We start from the raw sequence: 26,754 nt of genomic DNA, 5'->3' as shown, positions 1-26,754 counted from the left end.
ATTCCATAACTAACCATTTATTTTGATAGAAAAATTACTATTTAAATCAGATTTCAAAGCTACATTTTTGGTTTTAGAAAACTACTATGCTCTCATGAGACTTTTGCTCTTGTGTAAAGTAACTGATTTACTAAATCTCCAGTTGTGGTACCTGGGAATCCTGGCGCTTTTTTTTTTTTTTTTCCTTCTTTTTCTTTTTAAGAACTGCTCAGTAACAATAGATAATGAACAACACAAGATGTGCTATTCAAGAACACTATTATTTCAAGACTGTTTTCCTACTCCATATCCCCTAAAACAAGTTTTGTATGCACTACTATGCTCTTATCCCATTTTAACAGGGAGTTCTCTATAGCAAACAATTTAGGAGAGTTTACTAGTCAGGTTTGAAGCCTTTGATGCCTTTCCACATCCCTAAGTTGCTTGTTTGCCATCACTAACTACTTGAATGTCATTCAGTACTGGGACAAGGCAGATTGCTGACGTTTTGTTAAGGGTTGCACATGAATATTAATGAATTTAAAAATCAGAGATATTTAATTAAACATAACATAAAAGAGACATCTCCCAACCCCAAAAAGGACACATACTCTGAACATCCCAATTCTCACATCAAGAGCACATCCTAAAAGCTCTTAGCAGTATCTAGTCTTTCTAGCCTGAAGGCTGAACACTCTTCAAAGTCCTTATCTGCTCCAGGCTAGATTTGCATCCAAGCTTTCTCAATTCATGTAAAAGTCACAGAAACCTCTTGCACGTCTTCCTTCCACATGATTTCCATTGCCATACTGAACCTCCAGTAAGGGCACAGCCAGCACCACAGCCCATGTAGGAAGGAGAAAGAGCCAGTACCCCTCATTTTGAACACATCTTATTGAAATACTGCCCAATTGATTGGGCAGTTCTCTCCTGAAGTGAATCTTTGTAAGCATGTCCATGGCAGGACAGTAAATAAAAAGCTTTACCACTAGGTAGCTTTAGCTATATTCCTCTAGTTCTTCTCCCAGACTTCCCTACCAAACAGTATAAAGCTGGGAAAGCAATTTCTTACTTTTCCTTTTCCCCAGCTCTCTCCTCCACACTTATCTTTGTTCAAAAAACATTAAGTGCCTTCAGATTAATACAGAACCATTTAGTTTATTCTTATTCTTCTTCTGTTCCAGAAGCTTCATTTGGATAAATCTACTTCCTCGGAGTTGGAATAGTTCAAAGAGCTCAGAATTCACATAATATTCTGGCCAACAAGAGGAGTAATGACCTTACAACATCCGCATCTTGAGAACTCAAACATCAAAAGAAAAGTGCAGTTTGCATTGCATTTGATAAACAACATAATACCAATGCAACAGTTTCTTAATATAGCAGTCCACAGAGTCTTCAGAGCTATTAGGAGCCCACTACAGGATTAGATAGGAATAGACCGATCTGTATTAAGCTAAAGACATCATGGAATGGAAATTGGATGCTCCATGAAGTAATAAAAAAGATTATCAATCTTTCTTCTTGAAGTTTCATTATGGTCTAAACCAGTCATCCCACCTCTATGGCTAAATGCACAAAAACAATATTAAAAATATTACAATTGCATTATAAAAATGTGGATGATTTTTTTTTAAACTTATGTCTGCAAAAGTTTAATTCACTTTAACTATGGACTGTCCATTAAAAAACAAGCATTAGCCCTAAGGTACTAGTAAACTATAAGGATTTCTATGTATCACTAAATTAAGATTTTAATTAAAAGTTATTCTGTGAAATAAAAAATGAAGTACAAAGCACCTTGTAAAAATTTAAAAGAGTATCCTACCTGATGAGAGGAGCTTTCTGCAGCAGTCTGAAAATCCACTTAATGCTGCCAAATGGAGAGGAAACATCCCATGTATACCCCGCCTAAGATACACCATAATCAGGTATCACAGTTTCATTATGATTAAAATAAAACAAACATGATTGTGTGCCAAAGTGCACATGCATGGTGGGTTCAGCAAGCCACCTAATTAGAATACTGAGCTAACTTCACATCTTAAACACTTCCTTCCAAGCTATCAGCATGCAGTATCAGTGCAACAGCCTATTAAAACTTTCAGAGTTTTTACTTCAAACGCATTACAGACACCTCTATTTCTCTTTGGGTTGGTACAAATTGTGATAAACTGACTAGCTGCTTACAAGTACAACACAGGATAATAAACAAAATATTTCCTATTTCAAGTTGAAGATGATATTAAAAATTGTACTAGTAATGTTAACCGAATAAATACACTTCTAAATTATGTCAGCTTGCATTCATGTCAGTAAAGTTACCTACTTTGCAGTGTCAGCACCACTCGTAATCAGAGTGTTGATTAATAGCTCATGGCCATATCTAGCTGCTATGTGCAAAGGGGTATTTCCATTCTTGTCTTCACAGTCTATTTCAGCTCCTATAATAAAGAGTAATTACTAAGTAAGGGTATATGTAGGCATACAGAGACTTTGTTAGAAAAATAGCACTGATGATCATTCAAGCAATGTTATGAATTGTCAGTGACTAACTAGTTTGGATTTAAAACCTATATAGATTTCAGTGGTAGAGAAAAGCATTTTATTATGTAACCTTATGGGACAAACTCTCTACAAACTGGGTTATGGAAAACAAATCTCTATATATATTGCTACGTTCTGAAAAAGAAATGATTCATCAGTGTAACTTATCAAACTTTATAAACAGATATGCCAGACTCCACCACTATTACTGGACACTGGACATGAAAAAATTCAGCACATACCAATAAAAGAGCATGAAAACATCCAAACTGGAAAGCTTATGACAAAAATACTCCCTCCCCCTTTTTACCATTTTGAATGATGGTCTGGGATCTTGAAAATCTACCATGGATTGCTGTCATGTGCAAAGGTGTTTTCCCATCTTTACTCTGGAAAAGAAAAAAAAATCCCATGTTTACTTATGGCCAGTAACAGCAATTAATTAGAACTGGGAAAAAAAAAAAAAAACACAAAACCAAAAAATCCAAAACCAAACCAACAAACAAAAAAAAACCCCACAAAAAAACCCCAACAAAAAGGACATTTCTTTCTTCTTTTCTCTCTACACTCCATCCTTTAAATTGTTTCCATGCACTTTTGCCAGACAGATGCTGGCAATGACAAGTCAGCATGACATGGCAAGCTTTTCACAAGAGCTGCTCTTAGTCACTCTTACAGCTGTGAGTGACAACTCAAGGATGCCCACTCACTCACGCTTATGTCCTTAAGATAATAACTCTCAAAACGATGATGACAGCACACAATTTCAGCCACAAGTCAAACCCATCCCCTTCCCAAGGCTAAAATAAACCAGTGTTTTAAGTTTGTTTCTTGAAAGAAAGTAGCTGTATTTACTAGAGAGGTTTACACATTATATTAGAAGAAAATGCATTACAAAGTTCATGTGTTTCCTGGAAATTTCTGTAAAGTGATGTCTGTAAGCAATTCATCATAAACCACAAGTAATCCTATGGTAGAGCTATTCAACCCTACTAGGTACTATACATTTGAAATGCACACCTTAAATGTGCACTTAGTCATCCACCTAGTAAAGACATCCTTGAAGTAAGTGTCATAGATTGGCACAATTTAGTTTGTAGTTAAGGAGGAATATGGAATGCTTTTCCTTGTCAGGACCTTAGAATTGCTTTAGAAAGGACAGGGACCTATCTAAAGACTAGTTTGGGATATTGGCATCTGTTTTGACTACTGAGGATGTCAAATGCAACTTTGGGAAGTACCCATAAAAACCCTAATTCCCTGCAGGTCACTCTCTAGCTTCCGGGCTGGTCCCCAGGTAACACCGAGGAGGGGCCGGCTCGGGCCCCGCTGCCCTTGGGTGGCCGGGCCGGGTGTCCGGGAGCTGCTGCCCACACGGGGAGCGGCCCGGGCCGGCTGAGCCCCCTTCCCCCGACTGAGCCCCCTTTCCCTGGCTGACCCCCCTTTCTCCCAGCTCAGCCCCCTTTCCCCAGCTAAGCCCCCTTTCTCCCGGCCGAGCCCCCTTTCTCCCAGCTCAGCCCCCTTCCCCCGGCTGAGCCCCCTTCCCCCGGCTGAGCCCCCTTTCCCCGGCTGAGCCCCCTTTCTCCCGGCTGAGCCCCCTTTCTCCTGGCTGAGCCCCCTTTCCCCGGCTGAGCCCCCTTTCCCAGGCTGAGCCCCCTTTCTCCTGGCTGAGCCCCCTTCCCCCGGCTGAGCCCCCTTTCCCCGGCTGAGCCCCCTTTCTCCGGCTGAGCCCCCTTTCTCCCGGCTGAGCCCCCTTTCTCCTGGCTGAGCCCCCTTTCCCCGGCTGAGCCCCCTTTCCCAGGCTGAGCCCCCTTTCCCCAGCTGAGCCCCCTTCCCCCGGCTGAGCCCCCTTTCCCCGGCTGAGCCCCCTTTCTCCGGCTGAGCCCCCTTTCTCCCGGCTGAGCCCCCTTCCCCCGGCTGAGCCCCCTTTCTCCCGGCTGAGCCCCCTTTCCCAGGCTGAGCCCCCTTTCTCCCGGCTGAGCCCCCTTTCCCAGGCTGAGCCCCCTTTCTCCCGGCTGAGCCCCCTTCCCCCGGCTGAGCCCCCTTTCCCCGGCTGAGCCCCCTTTCTCCCGGCCGAGCCCCCTTTCTCCCAGCTGAGACCCCTTTCCCACGGCTGCCGGTGGGGGAGAGGGGAGGCTGCAGCTCGGCAGTGCTGACCATGTGCTTGGAGCTGCGGCAGAGGGGGCCAAGCCATGGCCCAGCTTAATAGCCGCTAGCAGCAGAGAAAGAAAACCTGCAGCTTTGTAAGAACTCCGAGCTGAGCCACCCTAAATGAGACCGAGGGGTGGAAAGGAGGACATCCACCAGCCTCCCCCTTCAGCACGGCTTAGTGTCTCTGCAGCACAGTATGGGGAAAGAGAGCACAAGGCTACTGCAGGCCTGGGCAGTTGAACCCTTTCCTGGCAATGTGAAGCATCCAAAGTCTAACCCTTCCCTGAGAGAGAGAAGAAAGAGACAGAGTGGACGTAGGAAAGACACCTCATGAAGTCCGTGGAGCAAGAACGAAAGAACTGACAATATTATTAGACAATAGGATCGAGGAAGTGTGCATTTTTAACCGGACTTCTCTGGGGTAAACTATGGAGAAATGGACTATTCCTTGTACCATCTTAATGTTCTTTGGGGGAATGCTCGTTCTAATCAAAATTGGGGACTGATATGATTGAGATTTAAGTGAGAATTTCAAAGCCCTTGCTCCTGGGTTAAAAAGAGGTCTCAGCCTTTAAGACAAAGATGATTTTAGAAAGTGATCTGAAGCCCTCGGCTCCTGCGGTTAAAGGTCTTTATTTCTTTTGAGATAGAGACAATTTTAGAGACAGAAGAAGAGAATCCTTGTTTTGTACTAGAAGCATTCTTAAACAGTACCCCAGATACACTGAGAGGCCCATAAGCAGCCAGGGGAAAGACTGCTAATGAGTGGAATAGCACAATCTGCAAAAATTCCAGGCGGTTGCAGATTTGTGACATTAGGAGCCACTAGACTATTTTGTCTTGTGGCGAGCGTCTCCATGGTACTCTAGAGAGACTCCTCTACCCAGGTGATGAAGGATTATGTTTAAATGGTAAAACTGACTGAAAATCACAGGTTGTGTCTCTCTGTGTTGTTTTGTAAGAAAGTTAACACTTTGCAGAGGGAGAGAAGAGTATTTTGGAGTTTCATTCTGTTTTGGTTTAGTTTTTTTCCCCCAAGTTTCTTTTTTCCATCCTTTAGTGTGTGTTAGTAAAACTATTTGTTTATTTTTAAGCTTTGCTTTTTCTCCTAATCTTTCTCCCACAAAAAGAAAATAAACCCTACACTACACTAAATTTGGCAACCAAAATTTAGCAAATGTGAAACCACTACAGTAGGCCAACAGCAATGCATAAGGAAACTTCAGTTAACAGCTCAGTCTCAGTGCATTTACAGTTTTTCAGTTGGTATTACTTTGTAATGATTTTCCCCTCATACTTATCATAGGTAATGGGAAAGCTTTACTGCAGAAGTAAGTTCCTACATGTATTCAAAAAATTGCAAACATGACACAGAAAATCAAAGGAAGCTTGAATGCACATGCATACAATATCTATGTTTTCAATTATGGCTTTGAGGAGTATGAAATGCTCACAAAATACAAAGTTAAATTAGACAAAGATGGTAGGGGAACATATGATATGAACGTTTGTATTGAATGCTGTCATATGCAAAAGTGTCTTCCCATATTTACTGTCCTTTTGACATGAAATGGACATGGTTCTATGGATGTGATACTGAAAGTCTGCTAGAAAACCCTTTTAGGGATGGATATGGAATTTTTCATAGTGTCACTGCCCTGAACAGCATAACAACGCAATTATGTGAAACACTATCTTCTCAGATCTCGATTGAAAGAAATAAAATACTTGATAAGGAAAGCCAAGTTATCCCCAGATCTTCCAGCTAGCATAAATAATCTAAGACATCCACATATCCAAAGCAGCTGCAACTAAACACAGAAAATGGGGTTGAAATCCTCTTGAGAAATTAGACAATCAATTTTATTTCTGTCATTGGAGGTCTTCAGGCCAAATAAACACACCATAAGTAACAACCTTCCCAAGCAACCTTGTGCTCCAATTTTCTTTTATCTTTGTCCCTACAGTTTAGTTCTCATCTCTTTAGCCAACCATTAACAGTGCCTGTGTCCAATTACTTTAAAACAACTGTTAGACATCTGATGACTTTCCCCCTCACTTTTATCCTCCTTCAACCTGAAGAATCTATAGAACCTATTAAATAAATTAAAAAAATCACATAAAATAAGCTTACTGAAGTAACAGACAGAAGAATTTCAGGGCTCAGATGAAAAAGTAGCCCACATCTCTCTGGCTTAGATGGGATAAATCTGTATTTCAAAGGAAGGCTAATGAAGAGGAGGAAGATGGAGCTGAAAAAACATAGATCTACTAATACACCTTACAAAAACATAGGAATAACTTAAGGTGACAATATCAGAAAGTGAAGAGTACTGTAGTTAAGCGAGAACCCTCACAAGAAAACTTTAGTAAGATCTTGCAAAGAACAGCAAAACAAGCTACACAATCATTTTCCACTTATAAATGAAAAAAACCACAGAACAATCAGTAAGAGATTTTTAGATTTACTCTGTTTAAATTTACTTAAAAATGCACTTAACATAGATTTCTAAGACAATGGATTTTATGAGAATGCCTCTCTCATATCTAACAGTCTCAGGTTCCTTGCCAGCCCAGGAATAACGCAACATGCAATTGTCTATCAAGATATAAACATAAAACAGGCATAAAATTAAATGAAAACAATTCCCATTTTGAAGCTGAACTGCTAGGTATAGGATTGCACTCAGAATTCCCTTCTAAGACACTGTCACTAGAAAAGCATATATAGGACCAGAACCCAGCAGCCAAACATTTCTTTAAGCAATGAAATATCAACGCTCTATTAAGCGAATCACTATTTCCTGAGATGCCAGGAGATTGGACTGCAGAAGCAGGGAAGTATCTTCCAAACTTTGCTTCCATTTTGTTTCTTTGGGTCTTTAAGGTCTTCCCTCTAAATATCAAGCTAACTATAGCTGTGTGATAGAACAAGATCAGACAGGATCACAGCACATGACAGGACAGCTATGGGCTAATGATAACTTTTGTTGTCTTCACTGAAACTCAGCTAAATGTGGTTAATAGGAAAGAAATCACGCAAATCTCCTCTGTCACTGGAGAAAATATATCCACAAACTACTTAGATCATAGCAAATTTGCTAAGAACAGTAACTGCTATTAGACAGAAATAATACACAGCACAAGGTGTCTTATTGAGTGATTACTCACATATTAACTGTACTTAGACTACTGAGCTTCACTGCGGAGAGGAAATGTGGGTCTATCATGTCACAGCATTCCTCCAAATGAAATCTCCCCCTAGCAACAATTCTTGTGTTCTAGTACCACCAACTGAATTAAAAAACTTTTTCTATTTAGGTCACTGAATTTTCAAGCAGCAACGGGGTCCATAAAACAATTAATACTGTCCTATTACATACTCATTTCAATGTGTTCTCCCATGCATGGAAATCCTGAATAGTGAGGAGGGAGTGCTGCAGTAATGAGCAATACTTAATAAGATTCACTGTTCTACAGTGGACACTGACAAGGCTACGAAAACAAGCAGGAAATTATGTCCAGAGGTGACAAAAAGCATATAACATATTTCTACTGTTTTATTATCATCTGCTACATAAGCCCTTCTTGAGATGAGGCCAGCACTCACAGATAGCACAAGAAGTTCCCCCCATCTGCCATCAAGAATAAGAGTGTTTCCCTTTTGCTCTCCCCACTAAGTCATCCACAGCAGGAAGTGCTTTAATAGTACTGTATAGTCTGCACCTAGATTACCATCTATGTCCACTCTTTTACCTCTAAAATAACAGGAAAAGTTGCACATGGGAGGAAATTATAGATTCAGCCTACACAAGCAATATAATTAGGATGAAAAATATATCTTATCGCCATTTTAAGAACTACTTTGAACTCCAGCCTCAGTATTTGGAAACTGAACAGGCTTTCAATAAATATTTAGTAAGAACTCCCTAATTCCACTTCATTTTAAATTCATCCTTAATTACACAACATATTCTATTTTTTATGGATTGCTCTTCTGATTAACTCCAAGATTTATCTTTATAGGCCTTTCCAGGGAAGTAGAAGTTGACTTAGAAATTATTTCCTTTTGCCTTAGTTCTTGCACTTTTCCACAGTGCAAGTGCTAAGTTTTCATATGCAATGTAAGGCTGTTCACACCTTCAGGTGCAAATTTACAGGCCAAATTCAGTCACACTGGTATAAATCCACAGAAATGCTACTAACAGAATTACAGCAGAAACACCTTGATGAGGAAACAGGGAAAATGTTGTTTTCAAGCTATAATTGCTTAAAATCCCCACACAGCCCTACTTGCTTCATTTCACACTTAAGAATTTCGATATGTATGAAATCAACACATTTTAATGACAACCAACCCATAGCTAAAGCTAATGCTGTTTCAGAAATTAAGCGCTGCCCATTTCTTTCTTCTGCATCAGAAATATGCACAAAATCACGAACCCTTGCAGCCCTGCATTTAGAAAAACAGTGATTCTTGGCTTGCTAATATTTGTCATAGAATCACAGAAGACTTTGGGTTCAAAGGGACCTTAAAGGTCATTTCCAACCCTGCTAGCATGGGCAGGGTTCACTAAACTAAGTAGTTTGAAGGCCCATCCACCTTGGCATTGAACACTTTCAGGGATGGGCATCCACAGCTTCTCTGGGCAACCTGCTCCAGTGCCTCACCGCCTTCACAGTAAAGAATGTCTTCCTAATAGCTAATCTAATCCTACCCTCAAAGTCTGAAGCCATTTCCCCTTGCCCTATAACCCTATGCCCTTGCAGAAAGTCCCTCTCCAGCTCTCTTGTAAGCCCCTCTTCAGGTACTAGAAGCTACTATAAGCTCTCCTTTGCTCTTATTCGTGTGAGTAAGACACAGATATAGTCATTAGTATATTTAACATTGTGGGATTATTTTCAAGGCAGACCACACTTTACTGAAAAAAAGTGTTTCAAGAATGTAGGACAAAAGTCAGCCGGCCCTGCAACACTGAACACTCAGTCGTATGCAGCCTGGGACATTACGCAGAACAGAAAGCTGGCAACAAAAATAAATGGACTGTGACCTGGATATTTTAGGACAAGTTGGCAATAAACCCTGTAACACAGCTCCTTGCTTCTGCAGGGCACTTTGGTGATGAATTTTTCCACAACTGAGTTATGTACACTTTCATTAAATGAGCTGCATGTCTAAATATATGTAACAGTGAGCAGGAACATACATTTAGGATTTTTCCACATCAAAGAGCTTATTTTTAAAATACTCCCAAATTTTCAGTTGGCTACGAGTTTTGTACTAACAATAGACATAAAATTGTGTTTTGGAATTAGTTAGCTGAAAATCAGCATGAACCGCTTTAAAAATAACAGCTGACACGAAGTGAACCTCAAACCCCAAGATTTTTAACCGAAATATCAGCTTATTCTAACATTCACCTCCCTGCACAGATTGTGCTGAAATTCAAACATAAACCTACTAAGCAGATTTTTTTCCCCCACATTTTTTCAAGAAATTAAACAACAGATAATTCTCTTCATACTACATATGGGTGACAGTTCAGGCAACCAGACATTTTGCCATAAGGAACACCTGGACTCTTCATTCCATATACCCATCTCCCACTTCACTCAGCCTAAAACCTGCCGAGACACCAGATACTGCCACTAAATATTTCTGAACACAGTTTTCATTACTAGAGTAAAAATCAACATAATACAAACCAGGTCTTAAATTTCTTTCACACATCTCAAGACCTTACCCTACACACTGCAGAAGAAAATAGAAGATACAGGTTATAGTTTCCTTTGAAGCTTGTTTGTTTTAAATTCTACCTACAATAAAGCTAGATTCTAAGGAGTATTCTTCAAAGACTCATGACTAAACAGTCAGTAAAATGTAGATCTGCTCACACGATTTTGCTGGAGTAATTAAAACACCAGCTGTTTAAGACTTTTCATTGACCTGATCTTCTTATATTTGTATTTTTAATACACTTACCAAATCTCCCTGACTGATTAGATTCTAAGGTCTTACATTATCACCTTTTCAACTGCTCCAGTAATTAGCCAGATCATACATATTTCCCTGAAATATCCTTGATTTTGTTTGTATTACTAATTTATAAGAAAAAAACCATGTAGTTCTGCATTTTTTTCAAATTATTTGCTCTTACTTATATGGCTAGACTACGGAAAACAAATTGTACAGAATTCTGACATTTAAATGTAATTGAGATTGACCAGACAATATTGTCATTCTTCTTCATCCTTCTGGGCTATATAATACATCCCATTAAGGTTTCCAGATTCAGATCAAGTTTCTTGATGCAACATACTGGCTCATTTTCACTGTAATACTCTTCAAACAAATACTCCATCTATGAGTAGGTCCCTCTCCATGTTATCAAAACAAGTATTTTTGAAAACACTACCTCTGATAAAGATGTACAGCATTTGTAAGTGTGAATGAATGGCTTTGGATACACCTACCTTTATATTTACATCTGCTCCATTGCAGACCAAGAGCTCTAAACACAATGCTCCATGTGTTGATGCAGCAGCAAAGTGCAAAGGTGTAAACCCCTTCTCATTCACTTGATTTACATTAGCACCACAGTCTATGAGCTCATTCACTACAACATCTTGCCCATTGTAACAAGCGACATGGAGAGGAGTATTTCCATAGGCATTGGGCTCATTCATCTATAACAGAAAAAAAACCCCAAGGTTAGTTAGTAGGCAAAAAGCTGTACTTAATGCGGCATTTAATTCTAACAAAGAAAAATCTCATGTAATGAGATTATGTTTTAGAACTCTTCAAAACCAGAAATTAAAAGCAAGTTCTGGATATAGCATTTTGATTGAGATCTGTGTCCTGGGGAAGAGTATGATTGCTTTACAAGTGAGCCAACCTCCTCCAATTGTCTCCACACCAGTTTCCTGTATGCAACTTAAGAGAAGGCACACATGCCAAAAATATCAACTGTGACAATTTACACAGACGCTACACACATAGCGTAGCACAGACCTCTATAAAACAGCATTGCAGGTTTGCATTAAAAATAGAGGTCAAAAAGCCTTTTTGTGTGTGTTTCTTGTACACAACAGGACACTAAATTCCGATCTACTTCTCAGAATAGAACTTGAGGTGCAATCTCCAGCCTTGCAAGACTAAGACTGCGATTCACAATATAGATCTCTTACACAGTTTCACAGTTTACTGTTAACACACTTTCTGTAGGTAGGTACTGTAGAATCTTTTAATTTATTTTACATTTCAATATTAATATGGCCTCACTTCAGTATTGAAGCTTCTCCCAATTTTTAGTATTAACTAAAATTTATGTCATTTAGGAAAGTTAATTCCATGTATATTTTACCAACTGAGGCAAAAGCATTTAATTTCCCGTACTTCAAAAATTATTGTGTGACAAAGCTAGGATCGGAATTCCTATTTCCTCACTTTCAGTCCAATGAATTAAGAGCAAGAAATACCAAATAAACAAAGAGCCCTACTAAATACAAATTTATTTTCAAATTATTGTGCAAAATCTGCAAGGCTCTTAAGAGAGGTTTTCTTTTAATGGAGAAATTAGGGTTTTATAAAAGAAAAAGTAGTATTTCCAGAGATCTTCCTTCACATACTTTCACCTTATCCTAACTGTCCCTAAATAAACAGTGTGCTACAGTACTAACAGGAGCATTTTACACAATTAAAAAAAATATTTCCCATTTTATTTTATTTTTCCTTACATCAACTCCAAGATCCAAAAGATATTTGACTACGCTAATCATCCCACTAGATGCTGCAGCATGTAAGGGTGTATATGATTTCTTGTCTTTGCATGTCACTTCTGCTGTATGGGTCACGAGTAATTTCACAACTTCAATATGACCTAAAATAATAAAGACAAATAAAACACATCATATTTTATTAACCAGCACAGGTTCACAAACTTAATTATTCTACAATTGTTAAAACATGATCAAGACATTATTCCTTTGGACCTGACGTGGAAAACAAAGAATTGTTCTTGTTTTCTAATCCTACCATGAACTATAAAAGCAACATAAAATAGTGATCTCTACAAACCCCACCCAACAATCATAGCATTTACACTGCAAAAATAAATTTGTACACTCAAAACACTTTCATATTTTCTGCTTAAACAGAAGGGGGTCTTTTGAAGACTTGAGAACTAGAGAGTCACAGTAACTTTGTAATTATTAAAGATTTACCACAAATTTACATTAACAACTTGAGAGACGATGTGACTGTCAGTATTCCACCACCACCCCAATTGCAAATATGCCCATTAAGATTTTTAAATCTTAGGCAGATACTTGGAAAAATTGACAGAAACATGAAAAGAAGAAAATATCCTACTTTTACATAAAAATATATCTATTCCCCCAATCCAACTCCCTTTACCCACAAAGCATTTAAAATGTTAAGCCACATCATACAGGATTTAGTAAAGCTCTATTTTCAAGACTGACTGAGATGGTCTTTGAGGAACCGCAGCCTCTTAAAAGCATCAACTGCTCTCCTAAGACAATGGAAGGAGAGTAAGAGGAAGACTCAGAGCTAGGATAATGAGGAAAGCATGACACAGGGGAAGTTCCAGGTGGAAAAGAGAAGAGAGGGCAAGGAGCTCACCCTGAAGTGGCAGGCAGTAGCTCTCACTGCCAGCTTTGGGCCAGGGACCCCAACACCAACACGCATCCCTGGTGCAAAGGGCAATGAGCTTTCCCTTTCCATGCCCACAGGCTCCTCTGCTTGTAGGCACTTGTGACACTGCCTGCTAAGAAGCCATGGAAATGGGGTAACCAGATATCTGTCATTCTTGCTCCCGTTAAATTAACTTACTTTAACTGCCAAACAACTCATCACTGAAAGCACATGGATAGTCTTGACAAAGACTGCAGAATAAAGAAATGGAGGACTTTAACAGAGCACAATACACTCAGGGCTTTACCTTCGTAACTGACCCATACAGACACATGAGGGACTCTTTTATTTTACTTTTCAAGTTGACACCCTTTCCTTAGCTAAAGAAGTGGTGAGGGGCACACTGAATACTTATGTTTATACTTATCCAGTCAGACATCTAAGTAGAGCGTGGGTCTTTGCTTTTTAAGCAGTTAAGAAAATTTGTAAAGATTTGAGTAGGAAATCCCTCCCCAAACGAGCGCAGATAAAGCTATTTTTATAAACATTCAGCCACCGTGATATTTATTTTATGCTGCATATTCAACAGCACACAAAACACCATTTCACCTAGCTATACCAACCAAAACCGTAAGACTGGCAGTGGCAGTGGGAAGTGCTGCAATAACATTTCACTTAATTACCTCAGTATAGTAGGAAAGAAAGGAAAGCGAAATGCAAACACAATGCCCATCTTTTGACCCAAATACAATGGGGACAAGAATGAAAACAAGCCCTACAGGAGAGACAGAAGTACAGAAGATACAGAAAGCAGTGAAAGGAATAGAGACAGTGAACAGAACAGCAGCAGAAAAAACTTCAGAGAGAAGATAAAAAGGCAAAAAAACCCCCCTGACCTGCACTGAAAAGGCAAGCAGCGATCAGTGGAAGACTCTCAAAGAGAAGAGCAAGGTACTTGACGTGAGAAGCGCTGCAGAGACATGCCGGTGCACCGGTGAGGGCAACACCAGCACACAGGATTGTCAGCCCATTTCAGTCGCAGCTTTGCAGCTGGACAGCAATGGAGCCGGGTGAAAGGCAGGAAGGAAGCAAAACAATGGATGTAATCCTAGACAGTTATTTATAGCAGAGTGACGAAAAGCGTAACTTTTTTATTTTATGGTCAGTTTTACATGGTGGACAGGCTTTTAAGGCTTTCTCCAAACAATTGGAGCAATGTACAATGGCTCTAAATTGTGTGAGAGAATGTCATAATTTTTTTTACTTTGATTGAAGACTTTCAAAATATTTTTCTTCTCTATTGTCTACAAGGAAATTTAGGCAGATTGACATCAGTTAAATTACATTTTTCCTGTCCAAACACTGTGCATTAAGAGAGTTCCCTGTAAACAGCCTAGAAAATAGCACTGATTAAAATTCAAACAAACGTAACCTATCTGCAAAACAGAAGGCTTTTCTCTCATTCAGGCAAGAACAAGACAGAAGGTGTCTCTGGCCTCTCACTGACACCTGTCATTCTCTGAAATTTCATGTACAATTTTCATTCAACAAAATTTTGCAAATAACCACATTTAGTAAGGTGGCTGGATAGACTGTCACAGATGTTGCTTTGTAAATATAAGTACATTAAAAACATTAATGCAAAATATTGAAAGAACATTAGATCAATAATGAACATTGCTCTTTAACTTCTGGGGTTTTAAGTACTGGTATCAATAAGTGAAGTGCAATCTCATCCAGCTTCAAATAATAAATTAAGAGCATTATTGCTGTGATGATCACTTTATAATTGAACAGCACACTCAATTCTTTACAAGTCTGATAAAAGGCAAGGAAGAGCATTACTCTTGACAGTATTGCCAGGGCATTGATCAAGACCATGAGAACAATAATTATCCACTCCTGGATATGGCAAGGCAAGAATTTGTAGTTTCAGAGATGAAATATTCTTTGAAAATACAATCCCCAAGGATGCTGTAATGATCTTCTGTTTCAGGTGCCCCTTGTATTGACTGCTTACTTTTTATTTAGCATTACTGCAACATTTTTCACCTGTGACTAGACTTGCTGACGGAAGAACATAGTTCCTTGTTCTTAAAGAACAAAACTACTTACCTTACTTTTTTTTTCCCCAACAAATTGATTTTCCTTAACACAAAACACATTTACATGGCAATTTGAACTGCACTCTTAATGTTTTTTTTGGCAGACACAGATAATCTCAATGCTTACAATGCAAATATTTTTCCTAGAAATACGTGAAACCACTGAACATGAGATGATTTTTTTTAAATAGAGTATTAATCAACAGAAATATGTACATACCCATATATGCTGCCCAATGTATAGCTCGTCTGTCTTTCTTGTCAAATGCATTAATATTGGCCCCTCTAGACAACAGTAAGCTGACCATCTGAGATAAAGAAAAAGAACAGAAAGAAATTTTCTGTTCATAATGGAAAAAACTTTGCTTCAACAGAGGAAACCATGGAAGAAAACAAAAATGTATGCATTTTCAGAGGATTTAAATGTGTTGGGTTTTGAATATTCCGCAAGTTTGAAAAAACTGGCTGTCACAATGAAGTGACTGCAAGGAACACAAAACTTGATGTCAACAAAACCACTTCTCAATTAAATATTGCAAAGCCACGAAATCTTTTACATCTTCAGGTTATTACTAAGGGACTAATAAGTCAGAGCTTATTACATATATTTCCTCTAAATTTCGGTGACAACATACTCCCTATGCTCACTATTTACTGAACAGAAAAATATCGTGGCTTTTCCCTTTTAAATTTACCTAGCCTTTATATTTACCTCTACCATTTTAAATGTTCCTAATTTAAGTCTACTTAACAAATTTGCTTCTGTCCTAAGGAAAGTGAACACTGTAATAAATTTCCAAGTAAATGATGTAACACTATTTTCCACAGCTTTTCCGCACAGAGATGAACATGGAAACCAAATTCAAATACAAAACAGGGGTTGAGGATTTTTGAGGGAATGGGGGAGAAATTGTTTTAAACTGAAAAATGAAACATCAGAAATGTGAGGGACAGAAGGATAAGTAGAAGACAAGAAAATTAACTTTTACCTCAACGTGTCCACTGAAGGCTGCATGATGCAATGCAGTTCTGCCTGCTCGATCAGACACATTTACATTGCTTAGGAGAGGCACCAAAGCTTCAGCACACTTCACAGCTTTGTTTGCAGCTGCTATGTGTAGGGGTGTCTGCCAGTTTTTATCACGAGCATTGACATCTGCTGAATGTTTTAACAACACCTGAACAGCATCCTGAAAGCATTTACAAAAAAAACCCAAGCTGCTTAGTAAAAATTGGAAATGACAGGCCCGGATTTAAGGACAGTACCATGGAGAACAACTCTTTACAATTTGTTCATTTGCAAACATAATCTTTGGGATACTTTGGGATTTGTACTTTATCATAAATCCAAACTTGGGGATGTTCTCAAGGACATGAATAATTTAACCAAATCAACCATTTCCAGGTCCTTTATCCAGTTCCTTAAGCCATATGGAAAACTGTCCTGTCCAAATTTCCAAAGTTTAATAAACCATCCTAGGCTTTCTTCCAGTAGTGGAATCCTTAGCCAAGGAGTAGTGAAGCACTATGAACTTATAATGAATTTCCATCAGTCTGCCAAGCAAAAGTTTTCAACTGTCCAAGTCTACAAATGGCAGATGAGATTATTAAATGTACATTTAGAGAGCTACAAATAAAACAATGCACGGTCACAAAAAGTTTTAACATACACTGTTGCAAACCTCCTGAAAGCCATTTTAAAATATTGCACTGAATTCCATCTCTCTAAATGACTATTCATTTCCTTTTGTTAGAAGTACAAGCTGTGAAAATTTGACAAATAAGACTATAATTCTTACAACAAGATAAACAAATTCCATTAAAATATGCACACACAACTGGAATGCATAAAAAAATAAACATGCTGGCAGTATCAACACGATAATGAATATTGCATTTTGCATCAGCTGTGTGACCTTCCCACGATTCACTAATTGCTTTTGATGACTGCCAACTCAGTCACTGAGCACACAAATAATTGATTTCCACTTTGAACTTAAAACATGTTACCACAAGTTGTTACTGGAGATTCTAAATTACACTGTGGTATGATAGCAAGGTCTATGCTAAGTCACTACTGATCCTATTTATATTAGAATAAATCATATTTAAAATGTTGAAATTTCTCATACTCTCAATAAAAAAGAAGATAGGAACAAACACAAAAGTGAAAATACTGCATCATAGGCTTGTAATTTAATGAGAAAATTGAACAGGTCTTCTCCGAGAAACTGAAGCAGATTTAGTACTTTGAAAAACTAATTATATTTGAAGTCTTTTTTAACCCAAATATAAAGAAATACCATATCAGAACAAGGAAATTTCAGAACAGCTGTTACCCCTTTTGCAGAAGGAAGCACCACAGTATTAGTATAAAAATAATGAATCTCATTTTTACTGCATTTGCATGAATGAATTTCATGACTGAATCTACTTGGAGTTTCTTTTTTTTTTTTCTAATTTGCAACATACAGCAGGCATACACAAATAAAAATGTGACTGTCTTGACACGAAGCTGCCTGAACTCGTGCAGCTGACAGCTAAATCCGTAACTCCAGTTATTTTTTAAGTTTCGATGTCCTCATTTAATTGCAGCTTTCCTTACTTCAAGAGTCCCGACATTTTACTGAAATCATAATCCAGCTTTTTTATTACAGCTTTTCATCCAGTGACCAGTCCTGTATATGGGCTCCCATGACTCACTGTGTTTATAAATAGAGAATTCTGACAAGTATCTATCAAGCGTCTCACTGGTTTACTTGTCTTGTTTGCCTTTGATTAATATTTTGTCTAAAATCTTCCATATTAAAAAAAAAAAAAAAAAAAAGACTACGACTGCATTTCTTGAAGCTGTCATTTAAACCCAGTTTGTTTGCAGCACTCCCCTGCCTCTGCAAGCATTACTGATATGGAGAGCTTTTATTGTTCCTCAGCTCTGAAGAATGCAGCATTTGGTGCTTTGGTCAGCTCCCAAAGGAACAGTCTAAAAATAATCTCAAGAACAAATAGCATTTGGGAATAAGGCGCCCTTGAAGATTCATTTTCAAACACTGTTTTTTTGAATAACATGATCTCTACAGAACTCCGCTATTAATGCTAGTGACAAAATACCGCAATTTATCCAGGGAATTCAAAAGCAAAAACTGAAACAAAGCTTGTTTAGATTGCTCATGGATCAAACACTTGAGGTTCAGTGCTTGTCAAAACTAAAATATTCAATTCTATCATCGCAAACAAAAATTTACTAATAAAAAACCTTTATTTGAAATGTACTGAAATGAGCATCAATTTGAGGAGATAGCTTTGCATAAACTCTTCCACATAACAAGCTTAGCATTTCTCTGTTTGTTTTGATCTTCTACAGGCATTTAAATTTTTTATTAGGACAACCACCACAGAAACAATAACTGAGTAATTTCTTGCATTATGATATTCTCACAACTGTATAACTGGTAGACTTCAACAAACAGTCTACATTCCACTTAAAAATTTTAAAGTGATATTCAATGCTATTAATTAATCACTGAAAACAAAACAAAACAAAACAAAAAAACCAACATGGCAGGCCTTTAATAGAACCATTTATTTCTTCAACGCCTGAACACACAAGCACGTAAAAAGATATGAAGTAATGCAAAGACCATGCTGTAAAATTTGTTCTAAATCTTAATTCATCTGTACTTCTCTCATGTTGAACCATTCTGGTTACCTCAGGAGAAGTAAACTGGACTTGAGAACAGTGCATGCAGAATCCTCTGCTAGGGAAGTCACAGAGAGCAAAGCTGAGAACTCAGAGTTTATAGTTTTCCTCCTTTCTTACTGCTTAAGCAATAGATAGACATATATGCTTCCCCCCACCACCCCCCACCAAAAAAAAAAAAAAAAAAAAAAAAAATATATATATATATAAACAAAATGTTCAGCAATTCAAAATGTTTGGAGTAGTTTCACTTTAAAAAAATGAACAATGGACAGAAGATAATTTGAGATGTCTTATTTTAAAACAAACTGGTCAAAAAGAGCAACATACCTCACTACAAGATGCTACAGCTCTGTGTAAAGGAGTCAACCATTTGCTGTCTTTGGCATTAACTCTAGCTCCTGTAATAAAAAATAAAACCAGAAATTTAAAAGATATTTACAGAATGATTGAAATATTTTCAAGAACAGAAATAGAACTATTTACTTACTCTAGTAAAATGAGTTTACTTATTCTAGACTTTTTTTTCCATGCAAAAAATGAAAAGGAATCTTTTCTCCAGCTGAAGTCAACCCGTTGAGAAAATTCTTTTAACACCATACCAATAATACTCTTCCACATCAAAATATACTCGTATTTTTACACTAGGCCATCTTCTATAATCTTTTCCCTTCCAAAGCCACATAAAAGGCTGCTGTGTAAGAAAGACGAGCTGCTTGCCTTCAAACAGCAACAAAGATCTCATAGTTTCCCATTATAGTTGAAATTCTCCATGAAAATACAGAAAGAGGCTGCATTTACTCCCCCCACCTACAGTTTCCTTGAGGTTGCCGTGTCTGATGGACAGGTTTATAGAATGAGGACGATTCTTCTACTGGGACTCACTTTGGGAACAAATCTTCACTACTCCAGCAGGAGTCACCTAGCCCACCCTGGGACCTCCTGGTCCTCCCTTCATGAGAGAGACTAACAGCCACAACTCTCTGCTTCTGAAAGCACACTCAAGGAACAGCTGTCCCTGTCCCCAGGAAATAAAGCTGCATAAACATGGCTAAGGGACACAATCCTGGGTTTAGATTTTAATTTTTTTCTTAATAATAAAAGGAAAGAAGGATTTGGGAACTTCTTTCCTCTGAAGGAAGCAGCTGAACTACATCCTAACTTCCAGTGAACTCCAACAAACAAGAAAACCTAATGATTAAAGTTAATAATTTAATTTCTTACTGATACACACACAGGGAGAACCTTGTAGGATATTAATACCCTGACTGGAAATTTACCCATCTTTATTTCAAAACCGCTGAGATTCTACAGGGATAGCTTAGATAAAATCTTACATTTTTGGAAAAAAGAGATCGGAAATACTGTTGGAAAGAATCACACAGCAACATTAATGCTACATGACCAGAGCTGATTAACATCTCAAGCTAAACATAATACTGCTATGTCAGTACCAACTGCAGTTTTTTCTGTGCTAATAACAGAAAAGGATGGAAGGCTAGGAAGACACAAGATGCCAAAAAGGTTGCTGGACAAGTCAGAATATTCAATTGAGTGACAGGGTATTTCAATCCAAGATCTGCACCAGCAAAGAAGTCTCTCCCAGCCCACCTGATCAAGAAACATGGCAGCGTGTACAAAATCATGGTTGGATATACTAAAAAACCCAAATATCTGAAGTCAATTCTCTTGAGTTTCTAATCAACCTGTCCCTTCCAGTCATAAGAACAGAACAGAGAAGGTGATGGAGGATCCAAACTTCCAGTTTGATCTTAGGTCTTACACACACTGGACAGAGGCTGAGGTCTAACTGCTGGCTACAATTTCAGGGATTTCCATCTTTCCTTATCTAAATTTCAGAATACGATTTCATCCTATTTTCCTAAGTGCAAAAGTTTTTGAAAAATAAGACTAGTAAACAGTGAACAAAGTCCAAGCCCATTTGAAGAAAACCCCCACAGCCTAACAAAAGTTAAGGGATACCACAAGTATCTGTTTTGTCCCACATCCTAAGGACTCGGTGGTGCACTCAACACATCATGTGCCATAGCAGACTGTACTATATCGAGTCTTGCATAGAACTCAAGCAAAGAAAGAATCTGAGTATTCTAAAAGTTACTAGAAATGCCTGAGGATTGTTGGCAATCCTTCCCAAAAGACAGTAAGTGATGAGTGACATCAGAAATATAATGAAGTAATGATTGGTAGGTGAGAATGTAATCGATGTATTTCAAAAGTACCTGTAATTCTTGATTATATTTCAGGTCATTGTTGGTCACATCTTGTTTTTAGCAGATGAGACAAAAAACAAGAGCCAAAATTGTACTCCAAGCTCCACCTGACTTCACATGCAGCCAACAACCAAGGAATAAAGACTTTCATAGTCAGATTTCTATCTTTAACTTTAGGATACAAACGTCTTTAAAGCATTTGAAAGAACTTGAGTGAATTACTAAGTCATTAATTACTGTCCTGATTTTCCTCAGGAAAATGCATTTGTAAGACTTAGGGTCAGGTCAGATCTATGCAGGTAATGAAACCCAAGACAGGAAAAGCAATGTGCCCATCAGAAGAGAAGAAATGCACGTGTCCACTCCCCAAAAGCAGTAGTTACCTAAGCTCTAGCTCTAAGTGACAACGTACTTAGAGTCCAAGCAGAGTTTACGTGTTCAGATTTTACTCACATTTCTGGTATTTGTAACATACAGCCTAAAAACTACAGCAGAAAAGAGAAGAAATAAACACAAAAAGATACTGTGCAAAAGGTTTTCACAACGATAAGTCAATCACACTTGCTAAGACTAAAAGAAAAGAATATGTGAAAGTAAGAAAGAAAATCAGCATTAGCCAGAGAAATATCTAAGGAAATGTGAAATGGTATCTAAAAGTAGCATGGTCCTCTTAAAAAACCAAAAATCAACATAGCAAATGCCTGCCCCCCATTCCATAAATTGTTTTCCACCCAAAGAAACAAGGATGCCTAAGTCTGGCACATTAAAACCGTGTAAAATACAAATACTAAAATAAGTTAACTTTTCAAATACACAAAAAATTGTAGATTCTGTGACACAGGAAACGCCAAAGTTGACTTTTGATAACAAATCTGAATCTCTGATGGACTTACTTAAGGAAGAACCACCAAGCTTGTTTTTTCTTTCCACAACAAAAACTCTTAAAGAGCTTGCAAAATTGTTATATTGAAAGAAAGTTTTTAAGCAATAATCAGAATAAATGTACTACCAAAACCCACATATGCATTATTAATGCAGGGATTTGGAGATCTACAGTTTTAGATACATTAAACAAAATAACGTTTTAAAATTAATAGAGAGGTACTTTGCCCTTAAATTTCTCCAAGAAGCCATGCTGCCAAGAGTCATTTAAATTTCATAAATGAGTTTTCTCCAAACAGCCTTGTGTCTGAGGACACAATCCTCCTCTAGGCTGTTCTTTACTGCGCAGCACATGATTTGGGGAAAATGTCACTGCTCCTCCCTGACCCCTCCCAGGCTCCCTCAAACCTATCACAGTCCTACCATGCAACAGTAAGGAATTTTTAGTCTTGATCATCTAAGGTAAAGCTCTACTCCAGACCACTGCAAATAAATGTTACAAAAATGTATCACACCTCTCCTAAATAACTTTTGCTTTAAGATATTGCCTCACCCTTGGCTTAAAGAGATTCTGAACACATGTATGCGTATAAGCAACTGCACAGCACTGCCAATGCAATATTATCCCTGTGAAGCTCAACCTGCTGACATGTTAACCAGGGCATTTCTCACATTTCAAATGCCAGCTATGAGCAGTTTGCTCTTTCAAAGCACAGTACAGTGGACCTTAATTCCCTGCGTGCAAAACCAAAAAAAACCAAAACAAAACCCAACCCTAACAAACTGCTGTTCTCCTCCCTCCCTGCCTCTGCCCCTTGGATCTTCCAGACTTCAAGGGCCTGGTTTTAACATGTTTATCAAAACTTCTCACTTGCTTACTGTAAAACTTCTTATATTTTAATGCCATAAGAGTTTGTTGGAAAAGGATTAGGGCACTTGTCCAAGAGAGCAGTCATAATGCTGGAACACAAATATTCAACTTCAGCTTAAGAACCAATCATGTAAATGGCCCTCCTCTACAACAACACCTTCCAAACAAAGCAAATTATTCTTCCATGTTGGTGCACTAAGCTGAAACATTAAACAAGATCACCCCTTTCATTACTAATTTTGCTAGCACAGCCCAGTAAGTTTACACATCTAGGCAAATATAAAACCAGGAGTTTTGCCCTGCAAAAGGTGGGGAAAGAGGAGGGAATGAGAGAGAAGTGTTACATAGTTTTCCCTTGACCCTGAATCTTACATCTCATCTTGCCAAGTTGTACTCGCAAGACTGACAATTAGAAATACATGCTTTATTTAATAAATAAAGTACAGAAGCTACTGAAAAGCTCTGTGATAAATTCTAGCGAATTTATGCTTCAAGAGACACATTTTCTAATTGAATACATGCGCTGACTTACAGAATGATCCTGGAGGGTTTAATTCTACCAGTCTACATATGGCAATTGCACATTTAAATGTGCTGTTAGCCACCCATTCCTGGACATATGTTTCTGCATACTTCTTGGTGTCCAGATCTTTACATTCCAGTAAGAGCTAGCATCTCAACCATCTCTTAGAAAGACAGACAAGGAATGACTGGGCAGGAAATGCTGCAAGGAACAACCACACACCTCTTCCTTCACCCATAAACTGCCACCCAACTCTTACACTGCCCTGTCTCACACCACCTCTGTGTTCCTCTCACAAAAACTCGTGCTGTGACACTCCTCCACAGCTCCTCTGCACCAGAACTCTTCCTATTTGGAAATGTCCTCGGAAGACTAATGAATGCAGTGGCTGAATTACTTATGCGTCACTAGTTGGAAATAGATTAAGAAATACAACAGAACTGACAAGACATTTTCATCTTTGCTCACAGTACTGACTTAAGTACTCAATTGCCTTCCAATGTTCTGTTTGCAGTCTGTATTTTTAGACTCTCGAGGATGGTATTTTCCTTTGTTATTGTACAAGATGTGCTAGTGACTGAGCAATATCATAACATAAGCAAAGAAAGCAAAAGTGTTTTCATTCAATTATGCAATACAGACACCCAATGTTCGGTATTTGGAGCTCTGAAATGTCTATTTAGGAGTAAAAGATGTTAAATAACATGTTTATAGAGTGCATTTAAGAAAGTAACTTTGTCCTAAAAACTAGTATACTGAAATAATTTTAGATATTATCTTCAGAGAAATTAGGAAGACCTCAAGTATAAATCACTGAAAGTAACCACTAGTCCTATTGTAATTAGATTCTACATAATTATTTTCCTAACAGCTAGTAATAGGTTCAGAAATTCTTCATTTTGAATGATTGACTTTTTTATCTAGAGACAATGACCTTGGAAGCACTTAAACTCGCAAGCAGAAATTCTCAGACTATACTGAGGAATAAACAGATAGAGATGAAAACTTTTCCTTACATAGAAAAATATGTGAACAGTCAGGAGGAGATACAAAAGTTTTGAAAGTATAGGAAGATTTGAGATATGAATTGGAATAATCAATAATAGAAATTGAGTGTAATTTCCTATTGAAAACTTGGATACTTGGAAAATCATTGCTGCAAAAATAATGAGTAAGATCTTATGGAGAGCAAGCTTCTTGGTATTTAAAAGCTAAATGCATAGCAGAAGATCTATAGAAAAGTGAAAAAATCCAAGAGGAACAGGTCTGAAATCCTTTGTCCAGACAGAATGAGAACAGCTCTTATTTTTGTTCCTAACCCCCAAAACAATCCCACAAAACAAATACACATGGAGATGCACTGGCCAGAAAAGGGAGGAAAACCACAATCGTGTTGAAGCCATCCTTCCAGGACTTTGCTGATCTGTCAATACAAACTAATTTCCTTTTAGAATTTCAGTTTCTGCCGCATCTCAGCCACCACCCCTTGAGCTTCAGTGAGCAACACGAAGTTCTCTGATTGAAGCTACTGAACAGTTCTATCTTTTCATGAGTCAGCTTAATTTTTGCTCTCAAAGAACATCAGAGCCACTTTCTTCAGAGTGACTGACTTTTACTGCTGCCAGGGGCAAGTTAGGCCAGCTTAGAAAAGAAAAACATCAGCCAACATCGCTGTCAAAAGAAGAGGAAGCGGCCGAAAGATACAGTCAACGTCAAAGGGGCCCCTGTGAAATGCCCTCAGTGTGTGGGTACATCTGCAATCCCAACAAAGGGAGCTTCATTCGCCTGGGACTGAGGCAGCAAGAGCCTTTCAGCAGCTGAGCTGTGTGACTGTCATGGCATGGATTTCTAATACTTGCAGAGATTCATAATTAGATGAAAGAAACACAGGTAGAGTGGTGTAACACTGAAGGGTCTTTACTGTCTTTCAAAATCTGCTATTACTACAGTGGCAGTTTTCCAGCATCAGCACGGTTCTTACATTTTCCAGCTGACCCAGAGGAAACAAAAACTCACGGGCTGCCAAACCTTAATGAGATGGAGTTTGACCACACTCATGTAACACTGAGCTTCATGCAGAGAAAATGTTGGGTTAAACAAACAGCAATGTGTTGTGTTAGTATTTAAGTATCAATGCAATATAGTAACTAAATCTATTCAGAAGAAAACAACAGACAATTCAAATGTTGATTTTTGTGAATTACATTGATTTCAGTGAAAGCAATAATCATCTCCACAGTATTTTTAGAAAATAAATGGGAAAAGTCAGTAACCAAAAGAATACATTCGGGGATCATACTGATCTGTTCTGCTTTTCACGTGACACTTCCTGGCACAGTAGACTCTGATGGAATTAAAAATCATAGGACAGCTGGAAAGAACATTTTTTTTATAAAGCAAGAAGCCTCTCCAGAACAGTTTGTACACAGGACTTAAAGAAGGGTTTGATTTTTTTGATCAGAACTTCTTGGAAAGAACAAAAAGCTGGACATGTAGTTAATTAAGACTTAACTCATACTTTTCGGTAGTTTGCCATCATTTATACTCTTAAAGTCAGTGCAGTTATGCAAAGTAGATATATTTGTGCACCAGGATGCAGTGCTATATAAAGGTCAAAAAAATAAAACTGTGGTGAGTGTTACTACTCTTCCCAGAGTAATACAAAAAGGAAAATGCTTGTAAAATTGTGATGTTCAAGTGACTAAAGTATAAACTTCTGTTCTATCCTTCTGGACACTATAAATAATCTTCATACCTCTTCTTGGTCACCTCCCTACACAACAAATCTAGGAATGCTTAGAATAATTGCTTATCGAGCTACAATCCAAAAGTGAGAGATCATTTAAAAACTGATACTTCCACAGAACAAAGTGGTATCAAAAAACTGTTGGCAAGGCATTCACATCCTCAGGGGACAAGTTTATTAGTGTTCAGTGTCTCAAAATAAAAACCAAAAGGAAATTTAATGTCCAGGCCCAAGATGGAGCCAGTAAAGCAATTTTCTTTGATGTTTGGAGCCTGTATCCAAACCATCACCTACAGATTCCTTGTTCAGGTGAAAGACAAAAGGAAAGGCCACAGAGCAACCTTAGATTAAGTTGAAAAATAT

The 26,754-nt window shown here is 38.1% G+C and overlaps 1 protein-coding gene across 3 annotated transcripts in view; it reads right to left on the bottom strand.

Annotated features, from left to right (window-relative positions):
* Window positions 1-26,754, bottom strand: part of ANKRD28 (ankyrin repeat domain 28) — a 120,516-nt gene that overhangs the window by 23,667 nt on the left and 70,095 nt on the right. For all 3 annotated transcript variants that reach the window (XM_040085829.2, XM_040085819.1, XM_040085836.2), the window contains exons 4-11: window positions 19,469-19,539; window positions 16,428-16,628; window positions 15,659-15,746; window positions 12,415-12,557; window positions 11,152-11,364; window positions 2,837-2,915; window positions 2,309-2,423; window positions 1,808-1,890 (exon numbers count right to left, since the gene is read on the bottom strand). In XM_040085829.2, the coding sequence (XP_039941763.1) occupies window positions 1,808-1,890; window positions 2,309-2,423; window positions 2,837-2,915; window positions 11,152-11,364; window positions 12,415-12,557; window positions 15,659-15,746; window positions 16,428-16,628; window positions 19,469-19,539 (993 nt within the window). The remainder of the gene's footprint in view (window positions 1-1,807; window positions 1,891-2,308; window positions 2,424-2,836; window positions 2,916-11,151; window positions 11,365-12,414; window positions 12,558-15,658; window positions 15,747-16,427; window positions 16,629-19,468; window positions 19,540-26,754) is intronic.

Source organism: Hirundo rustica, chromosome 1 (genome assembly GCF_015227805.2).
Source record: "Hirundo rustica isolate bHirRus1 chromosome 1, bHirRus1.pri.v3, whole genome shotgun sequence".
Lineage (NCBI taxonomy): Eukaryota > Metazoa > Chordata > Aves > Passeriformes > Hirundinidae > Hirundo > Hirundo rustica.
Note: the sequence above shows the minus strand (reverse complement) of the source record. Positions and strands in the feature narration are given on the sequence as shown.